This window comes from Pinus tabuliformis, chromosome 7, assembly GCF_031772625.1.
Source record: "Pinus tabuliformis cultivar Carrire ecotype Pingquan chromosome 7, CPIR1, whole genome shotgun sequence".
NCBI lineage: Eukaryota > Viridiplantae > Streptophyta > Pinopsida > Pinales > Pinaceae > Pinus > Pinus tabuliformis.
The window spans coordinates 2,046,968,531-2,046,979,452 of NC_142293.1; the positions used below are offsets into that span (position 1 = coordinate 2,046,968,531).

At 41.7% G+C, this 10,922-nt stretch overlaps 1 protein-coding gene across 1 annotated transcript; it reads right to left on the bottom strand.

The window, feature by feature from the left end:
• Positions 1-4,103: 4,103 nt before the first annotated feature.
• Positions 4,104-4,772, bottom strand: LOC149256736 (uncharacterized). The gene has a single exon (XM_089455439.1). The coding sequence runs from the start codon at positions 4,770-4,772 to the stop codon at positions 4,104-4,106; it is 669 nt and encodes a 222-aa protein (XP_089311565.1).
• Positions 4,773-10,922: the final 6,150 nt, after the last annotated feature.

Genomic DNA, 10,922 nt, shown 5'->3' on the forward strand with positions numbered 1-10,922 from the left:
CACCCACCTTCAACGAGATCGACAGTCACCTCTCTGTTGTGCGTTATGTTGCAAAGTGTTATTAAGTTCATTCAGTTTATTTTAAGTTGATATTTTTAGAAGTTTGCCTTTCTGGATCACCACGAGATGTATGATACAATTCCTAAATGCAGTCGAAGATGATAAGCAAGCTTTATATCTTTTCAACTTTGAAAATCCTAGCTACTAAGGGAAAAGAAAGACACCATCGTTTCTCAAAGAGCAATCAACACACTCTAATGCACTTTTCCTAAATCAAGCATGCAAACTATCAAAATGCAAATGCACAATGCAGGTGTTTGTTTTCCGCTTTCTTAGTATTGATGCCTACAAAGAAAGCTTTTTGTACAACTTTGAATTTGCTTTTAAATGACAAATACAAACAAGTTTACTTTTTCGAAATCAACAAGGGTAGAAGAGATTACAACACTTTGCGACTTTCGAAATGAACACTTGTTTCGACACTTAAAAGAGACAAACTCAAACCAATAAGCAAAAGCAAATGTATAATCAACTGTAAACAGCCAATGAACTCTCTCCTAAGATCACAATCAACAGATCTGAATCAAGGGCTACAGGATGATTATTTCACTCATGCAAAGGAAAACTTCAAATGACGCCACAAACACATAAAAACACTCGCAGTCTTTTCGTACAAAAGGAGGCGGAATTTAAGCAGAGAAAAGGAGTTATCTGACTGGTACCTATGCTGGTTACAGGCTGCAAAAACAGAGATCAAAACAGGGCAACAGAGAGCAGAGAACCCCAGCTGCACAAGGCAAATCTGGTTCAGCGCAACCTAAACACTGTGGTTTTGACATTCAGCGCAGGTAGCCTTCACGGGACCTGCGTTGAAATGCAGAATGCCTTCACAGTGGTTGCACTGAAGGAGAAACTCTCGTTTCTCACTGGGTTCTGGGTCACAGTTTGCTAAATAATCAACGGTTTCAGGGCAAATCAAAAACACAAGCAAGGTACAATCAAAGGGATGCTTTGAGGGGGTACTAAGATCTATCACAAAGGATCATCAAATCATTTGTGAGTCCATTGTTCAGATCATAGACAAATCCAATGATTGGATCAAGGTAGCAACTGTCTACTTTGCAACTGAGACTAGCAGAAGCAGTTCGATTGTTGATGTTGAGTCTATGAAACAAACAATGATAGAAACACAAATAAAATGACTAAAACAAATCTCCCCAGTGGAGTCGCCAATTTGTTGTGGGGAAAAATGCCTATGCAGGACGATCCTATCCACCTAAGGTGTGACAGTGCCTTAGCAACAAACAGAGACAACTATTCTAGTATTCTTCCTTTATGAATTAAGAATGAAGAGAGATGGATGGACTAACCGGTGTCTTCCATTTGTCCCTCGATCCAGATCCTCTTCTCTTTGGGAGTTCACAGCTACTTGCTTTCTCGCTCGCCCAGCTTCAACATCTCTCTGCAAGATTACAATTAGAGAACACTACACAAAGACATAGATTCATAACCATAACTAGTTCAGGATTAGAAGTAAACTAAACATACTAATGCAATCATACATCAAAAATACATCAGTATATAGGAGGAACCAAGATAGCTTTATTGATGAATAACAAGGTTCAGGAAGAGATACAACCCATAGGGATCCAATCCAGCATCTCCTTCCCAGCAAAATGGAATTCCTATCTTCACCTCCCTTCAAAGCATTCAGCACCCAATGATTCCAGTCTCAAACCAACAACAATTCTTTGCAATAACAAAATTCCAGCCTCTAGATCTCATGGAGGAGAGATCCATATATACATGTTTTGGAGAGAGGATGAGTCAGCTTGAGATCTGACTAGTGTCCTCTCCCTCTGTCAGTTCTTGATTCCACTTGGAGGTTCTTGCTTCCACTTGGAGATTTGGAACCTCTTACTCATCACCAGTCGAATTCCCTGAGGCAAGTGTCATTTTGGAAGCTTCCTGGGTTTTGACACCTTGAGAAATGAGCCTGCCACATGTCCACTCTCGCTCAGCGCAGGTAGCCAGTGTTGGCTTTGACATTTAGCGCAGGTAGTCAGTGGAGCCATTGACATTCAGTGCAGACAGGCAGTGGAGCCATTGACATGATCCTGAATTGACTTGTTTTGAGCAGTTTCAGGTGGAGAACTTCTGTGAATTGCTGTGGTTTGTTAGCCTTGTTCCTCTAGGGGTAGGAACAAAATGTTTAGGGACTTTGGATCCCTTAGATTATGGACATTTCATGCTCAATGCTGTAAGGCACAAAATGTCTATAACAGTCACGAAGTCCAAGACCACCATTTTTAGGGTGTCGACAAAGCCACTCCCATGAGATAAGGGCCCACTTTCTAGTTTTTCTAGTCCCTTGCCAGAGGAAATTTTTGAACAGGGAGACCAGATTTTGGCTCGCAGCCTTAGGAATTGCTTGGCATGAGAGCTGGTAGTTTGGGATGGCCTGCAAAACAGATTTCAGTAAGGTTACCCAACTTGGGGCATTTAGAGAGAGGTGGGTCCAGTTCTCCATTCTATTGCGGATTTTATTGATTAGCAGATTCCAGTTGGTCGACTGGAATTGGTGCTCATTTAGCATGATTCCTAGGTACTTGGAGGGGAAGGATCCTCTGTTGAAGCCTAGAGTACGAGCCAGGAACCTTTGGAATACCAAGGAGGTGTTGAAGAAGAACAGTTCCGATTTATCTTTATTTATTTCCATCCCGCAGGCTCTGCTGAATTGAGATAGGGATTTGATAATTCTTTGAGCCTCCTTTAGGGTGGCCTGACCGTAAAGCATTACGTCATCCACAAACTGCTAGTGGGAGACTGGAATATCTTCTCTGCAGATGCGGAGGCCTTTTATCTGTTCTTTGGAAACCTGAGCCTTAATCAATCTGCCTAGGCCATCTGCAGCCAGGATGAAGAGGAAAGGAGATAGGGGGTATCCCTGCCTTAGCCCACGGGAAGGAGTGAAAGCTTCAGAGGGGGAGCCGTTTAGGAGAATTTACAGGACGGGGGAGCTAACCATAGATAGGATCCATTTTATCCATCGTTGATCGAACCCATAGGCTTTTGGTATACCTTCCAGATAGGTCCAGCTAAGCCTATAAAATGCTTTGGCCAGATCCAGTTTGATAAGCATGCATGGGGCTCGGGAACATTTCAGGGAATGGATCACTTCCTGGGCGACTATAATGCCATCGGTGATCTGCCTTCCTTGGACAAAGCCAGTCTGCTCTGGGGAAATGAGATCCGGCAGGATAGGCTTAAGCCTGTTGACAATGATAGTTGCAAGGATTTTGTAAACCACATTACATAGGGAGATGGGCCTAAAACCCTGCAGTTCATCTGAGCAGCCAGACTTTGGGATTAATGCCAGGAAGGTGGCGTAAACCTTGGTGCATGCGTTTGGAGCATCTGGATTCCTCCACTGGATCAAGTAGATCATTTCCTATGAAGCTCCAAGTGGCCTGATAAAATTCAATGGTGAATCCATCAGGTCCTGGGGCCTTATTTTTAGCCATTTTGTTTATTGCTTCCTCCAGTTCATCCTTGGAGATTATCCGAAGAAGGGCCAGGTTTTGATCTCGAGAGACTTTCTTGGGAATATGGTGGCTGATTTTGTTGATGTCCTCGGCTCTATTGATATTAGGTTCAGAGAGAATACCTTTGAAATTCTCCACCAAGAGATGTTCAATTTCATCTTGCTGAGTCACTCTGTTTCCTTCCTTGTCCTTCAAGGAGAATATTCTATTGTGTTGGCGGTGATTTATCATGGCTTTGTGGAAGAATTTTGAGTTTTTGTCACCTTCTTTGAGCCATTGGATTCCGGATTTTTGTTTCCACAGGATTTCCTCCTGTTTTCTCCTTTCCTCTAATTGGGTGATTACTCTACCTTCCTCCTCTGCCAGAGCCTGACTGTGGTCGTCCAAGATGATTTGCTGCTGGATTCTTTCCATTCTGGCTTGGAGTTTGCCCTGCTCCTGCTGGATATTGCCAAATTCTTCCTTGTTCCACCTTTTAATTTTTCTTTTGATTTCTTTGAGCCTTTGCTGAAATGAGCGCATTTTGCTGAGGCCTTCCTTTCCACTTTTGCTATCCTGTCACCAACCTCTAACTTTGTCTAGGAAGTCAGGGGCTCGGAGCCAAAAGGACTCGAACCGGAAGGGTCTCCTTTTGCTCTGATTATTTAAGGCTATTTCCAACTTTATTGGCCAGTGATCCGACCCTGCTGAGGGTAGGATAGAGGCTTCATAGAAGATATCCAACTCTATTATGTGTTCTGAGATGAGGAATTTGTCCAGTCTTGAAGCGATCTGTTTGGAACCACCTCTTCTATTATTCCATGTGTATTTTCCTTTGATGGTTGGGATATCCACTACTCTTAATTCTGTCTGCATTTCTTTGAATCTTTCCATTTCTATGTCTTCCTTGCTTATTCCACCTTTTTTCTCTTCTCGAGAAGCAATTAAGTTGAAGTCTCCAGCCATGATCCATCTCTGTTCCTGGTGTAAACTTCGGAGCTTAGTCAGCTGAGTGAGGAACAGGTCTCTGTCTGCACGGGTGTGGGGCCCATAGACAGCTGAGATTGCAACCCATTCACTTTGTCCTATTAGTCTGAATCGCCCAGTGAGGATTCTTGGCATTCCTATCCACCAGTCAGCGAGGACTTCAGCTGGGTTCCAGAGGATAGCTATTCCTCCTGCACTGCCTTTGGGGTCTATAGTAACATGTTCGTATCTTGGTTTTATTTTATTTAGGATTTCCTCCATTTTCTGTCCTGGGATTTTGGTTTCTTGGAGAAGCATGATCTGAGGTTTGTCTTGTTTGAGTCGAGCTGCCAGATATCTCTGTTTTCCTTTACTATTTAGGCCTCTGATATTGCATGAGGTCAAAATCATTGATTAACTTGAGAGAGGGTTTGGAACACCACTGAAAGCGGAACTACTTTTCCAGTGTTGACTAGGGTTTCTCCCATGAGTTGTATGGATTCCTTGATGTTTCTTCTTCCTCTTTCTTTCCCCCCCTTTATTTTGACCAGTCTGATCTAATCTGGTTTCTTTTTGAGACTCTTGGTTTTCTGCTATTGGGGCTTTGCCTTTTTCTAATTTGGTTTTGTATTATTGGAAGGTTTCAGTATACAACTTCTTTTGATCTTTGGGGATAAACCTCTCATCCAGGTTCTTCCATTCATGCAGCAGATTTTCCAACACTTCCTCTTCCTGGCTTAGGTCCTCCCTACTGGACTCCTGGTCTGTCTCCATCTGATCTGTTTGTTCCTCTGTTTCCTTCTCTTGTTCTTGTGTCTCACTTGGATCCTTTATTTTGGTTAGGATCCTTTCACTAGTTTCACTGCAATCTGAGCCTTTATCCTTCTGATGTTCCATGTGCTGATCTTCCTCATCCTCTTCTACCTGTAGTATAGCGAAGCTGTTTGGCTTCGCTGAGTCAGGTTGTTTGCCTTTCCTATCTTTCTGGGGGGGTTCCTTGTTGGCTTTCTTTTTGTTTCTCACCTCTTGGAATTCCTCCTGATCCGGCTCTCTCTTGTTTCTTTGGGGCCCTCTGTTTTCTTCTTCCTCCTGGGTTATTGGGCATTCCTTTGCTAGATGGCCATGGGTATGGCATCTGTGACACCTAAACAAAATATGTTCATAGTCTATGCTTTGCTGCCAGATCTCTTCGTGGTATTCAAGCTCTATAGTGTTGGGGATGGGGTTTGCTAGGTTCATGTAGACACAGATCCTGGCATATGAGGTGTATCTACCTTTCTTTGTAGTATCTGCTATCTTCACGAAGCTTCCTATTGAGTTGCCTATTCCTTCCAGGATACCTGGGTCCCAGAAGTCAGTGGGGAGTCCAAATAGATGGACCCAGACCAGAGTAGCCAGAAAGGTTTCTTTGTTTGGGTTATAACAGTTTTCCCAGAAGCGCAAGAACAGACCGGCATTATTATAAAAATATGGTCCATTATCAAAAACCTGTTCTCTATCTTTCAAGTTAAATAAGATTACCGTAAAGAAGCCTTTCGCTCCCAGATTGAGCTCAATGTGACCTTGAGGTTGCCATTTCTGCTGTATCCACTTGGTGAGGTCCCCTTCCGACAGCCAGACTCTGACAAACTTGCAGATAAGGGCATGGTTCCTCATGTAACTTCGGTACTTTTCCAGCTTATTCGTTGGGATCACATATCTGGGTTTCTCTGTTATACATGGCAAGCACTTTCCTCTGCGGCCTGATTGCCAGGTTGCTCCTAACATCGGTCCCGTGGTCTTCCGTTCCTCTGACTCCTTGTTGCTTTGTCTGTCTCCTGCCGCCACTTCTCGGTAGGAGGGGATCTCTCCCCTCCTGACATTTTCTGTCATTCCTTTTCTGCTTTGGCCACTGACAGTTCTGCTAGACTAGACTGTGTCAGTTGTCTGCTCCTTTGTCCCGACTTCCTTAGGTTTTCACCGCTTTGCCGCCATTATGGTTTGAGTTGCAGAGCTATTTATTAGTTCTAATTTGGTCAATACTGTGTTAACGATTTTAATACAACTCAGAATATTTATTATAACCTATTTTTTGGAATAGAATGACCATTCTACATCTTCCAATTTGTTTTATATCCCTCCCTAGACACCTTGGAAACTCAGATTTGCACTGCAACTGTCTCGTCATTGCAAAAGTAAAAAAAAAAAACTGATTTTAAATCAATGATATCTCCCTCTTCCGAACTCTGATTCAACCAATAGTTTTTTTGAAATTGGGTTATTTTCGAGAGGAGCTCAGATATATAATAATTTTTCTAAAATTATGCACAAAAACTACAAAACATGATAGGAGAGCTGCCGTCCACGAATTGCCATCAGAAAAATTTCTGCAAAATAACTGATTTTAAATCAGCGATATCTCCCTCATCCAAACTCCAATTCGGCCGATATTTTTTTGAATTTAGGTATTGTTTTGCAAGGAATCTAGATATTTTATTTATGTTTATAAATTTTGCAACAAAATTTTCAGATCTGATCTGTAAACTCGGCGCCCAAGGAAATTCCTGCATAAAAATGAAAAACTAAAATTTCTTCCCACTTTTCCCAAGAAAATTCTCTGTGGAGGTCATAGCATCTGCCTGAAGTTGGTTGAATATTGCTGCAAAAATTTGAAACTGAAATATTCATGAAACCCTCATTCCCATGGAATCATAGCTTGAATCTGATACCACTGATCAGGATCTTAGGGGGAGGCCCCCAAGATCTGAAAAATTGAAATGGATCTTGGGGGCAGAGGCCCCCAAGATCTGAAAAACTGAAATTCCAGGAGAAAAGAAGAGAATACACAATAAAAAAACCACAAAGAAACTTTTTTTTTATGAAAATATATAATAACTGTAAGGGCTACATTGTGGCAAACAATATGTCCTTTTACAAAATGTGACTTGTTACTGATAGCCTTTTTTTATCACAATACCACATGTAAATTCCCTGGGTGGGTAAATACCATGGGTGAATGAATACCATGGGTGGATGTCACTTACAATAGCATGGGTAACTTCCATGACTAGATAAATACCATGGGAGGATGAATACGAAGGGTCTATGCCACTTAAATACCATGGGTGGATGCCGCTTACAATACCATGGGTAAATTCCATGGGTGAATGAATACTATGGGTAGATGAATACCATGGGTGGATGCCATTTTCCATTCAGATCATTACTACAAGCCACAGTCTGGCTCAGGAGTTACTAGGTAGTGGCTTTACCATGATCCACAGTCTGGTTCAGGGACCACTAGGCCATGTGTTTGTCATTTCGGAGATCCACCCCACTTAGCTTCGAATCCATTCGACCATCCCACATTAAATGAAGTTTGAGAACCCATCTCATCAAAGCTATTAGGAAATGGAAAGGCTAGGCTGAAGAATACTATCACACCTAGAAAACTCATGCCATGATAGAAAAGAACCACATGCAATACCATGCATGCTAAAGCTAGCAATCAAAATACACATGAAAGTTAATACCTGCAATGAAGCCTGTTGTAGCTACTTGATCATGTTGGAAATACTAGGGGGGCGGTGAATCAATATTTCTTTTCAATTGTTATTTTTACCAGTTAAATTATTTATATTTAGAACACAAAATGAGAAATAGGAATAAATTCTTTTATTAATATAATCTTTACAATAAATTAGGTACAATATATATAGGGCTCCAATCTGTTTCCAAGCACCAACTTGGTCATTTGTGAGGCTCCAACCTCTAGGGCTCCAACCCTATCTTCTCAAGGCACCAACCTTGTGTTTAGGAGCACCAACTCCAAGGACACCAATCCTTCTAATTTTGAGGCACCAACCCCAAGGGATCCAACCCTATAGTTTTTCTTTGTCAAGAAATATTTTGATTGTATTACACTGCTCTCAAAATCTTCTTCACTCTGTTCTGTCAATTTATAGCTTCACTGCTACATCAATGACAACCTGTCTTCATATGAAGGAGTCTTCACAATTCTTCATATTGCCCACATAGAGTCTGCAAAGTTACCTTAGGATGATTTCAAATAGCCATCATGATCTCCAATAATGTCTCCAAGATCTGTGTTGCGGTAACTGTTTCGGGAGTGACTGCTTCTTATTGTTGCTATATCTTACTTCCAAGAAACAAACTCACAATCACTTCAATGTTGGGGTTGTCTACTCCTCCCTTCAAACGATGACAGATGAAACTTTATTTCCTTTCACAAAACTATTCTTCAAAATTTCATTATGTACTTCTTCGATCAATTTATTTTATCACAGGTCTGAGCCTTTTTAAAGATTAACCCAATCAACAGAATGGTTTTACCTTCGTCTTCCACTGGCCCTTTGGGTTCCTTTGCGTTTTCTCGACCTTCGGCTTTCTTTCTACCGTTCTCTCGACCTTTGGCTTCCTTTCTTATGCTAATTCATGTTCACGAGTTGTGAATTGTCCTTCTTCTCCACATAGAGGTCCCACATGCCACGTCATCACCTTTAATCCCGCAATCGCAATTTCATAAAAAATCGGAGGTTTTACAAGTGTGCACGTGCTCTGTCTTCTGATGTAATTTCCTACTCCTGCTCTTCCGATAGTTGTTGCTTGTGTGACTTCTCTTCACTCTTCCGCTCTTCCGATAGTTTTCTTCTTTACTCCTCTGTTATCGTTGTTGTTGTTTGTTCTTTTGATAACACTTACCCTTGGGCATATGCGATAACCGGCTTCTCTTGCTCTAATGACTTGTTTCTTTGATGGCTTTCGATAAACTCTTGATCTTACTCTTTGGCTTCTTGCTCCTGTTGTTTTACTAGATCCACTGTGTCATTTGTTGTTCAATTTCTATTCAATTGCTGATTAATTGACCTCCTGCGTCATTTGTTGTTCAATTGATCTCCTGCATCATTTGTTGTTCAATTAACCTCCTGCTGTTCAATCCACTTGGGTCCTCCATCTCATCATATCATCATATATCAAAATTTCATCACTATGAGCATTATGATCAATGGGCATCAATGGGCAATCATGTATCAAAGAATTTTCCATCACAAACACTGCTGTATTGACATCAATGACAACCTAGATTAACAATATCCCCCTTTGTCATTGATGGCAATATTATTCTTCTCTCTCCCTTTAACATCAATTGTAAAGGAGTGCACAAGGACTTCCCCTGTCAAACTGTTATGGGGAAAAATGCCTATGCAGGACGATCCTATCCACCTAAGGTGTGACAGTGCCTTAGCAACAAACAGAGACAGCTATTCTAGTATTCTTCCTTTATGAATTAAGAATGAAGAGAGATGGATGGACTCACCGATGTCTTCCGTTTGTCCCTCGATCCAGATCCTCTTCTCTTTGGGTGTTCACAGCTACTTGCCTTCTCGCTCGCCCAGCTTCAACAGGTTCCTGCAAGATCACAAGAGAACAACTACTTGCGACAAGAGAACAGCTACTTGCGACAAGAGAAGAACACTACACAAAGACAGATATTCATATTCATAACTGATTCAGGATTAGAAATAAACCAAATACACTAATGCGATCATACATCAAAGATATATCAGTATATAGGAGAAACCAAGATAGCTTTATTGATAAATAACAAGGTTCAGGAAGAGATACAACCCAGAGGGATCCAATCCAGCATCTCCTTCCCAGCAGAATGGAATTCCTATCTTCACCTCCCTTCAAAGCATTAAGCACCCAATGATTCCAGTCTCAAACCAACAGCAATTCTTTGCAATAACAAAATTCCAGCCCCCAGATCTCATGGAGGAGAGATCCATATATAGATGTTTTGGAGAGAGGATGAGTCAGCTTGAGATCTGACTAGTGTCCTCTCCCTCTATCAGTTCTTGATTCCACTTGGAGGTTCTTGCTTCCACTTGGAGATTTGGAACCTCTTACTCATCACCAGTCGAATTCCCTGAGGCAAGTGTCATTTTGGAAGCTTCCTAGGTTTTGACACCTTGAGGAATGAGCCTGCCACATGTCCAATCTCGCTCAGCGTAGGTAGCTAGTGTTGGAGTTGACATTCAGCGCAGGTAGTCAGTGGCGCCATTGACATTCAGCGCAGATGGTCAGTGGAGCCATTGACATGATCCTGAATTGACTCGTTTTTGAGCAGTTTCAGGTGGAGAACTTCTGTGAATTGCTGTGGTTTGTTAGCCTTGTTCCTCTAGGGGTAGGAACAACATGTTTAGGGACTTTGGATCCCTTAGATTATGGACATTTCATGCTCAATGCTGTAAGGCACAAAAATGTCTATAACAGTTGCCCCCTAAAGTATGAGGCCATTTATTGGGTGAAATGCTTTATCCAGGAGGGTCCGAAGTTCATCCAACTGCTGGGAGGAGACCTGTAATAAGATACAATACAATACATTATTTTTCATACTGCTTTCATGATCTAGCTGAGGCGGGCATTCCC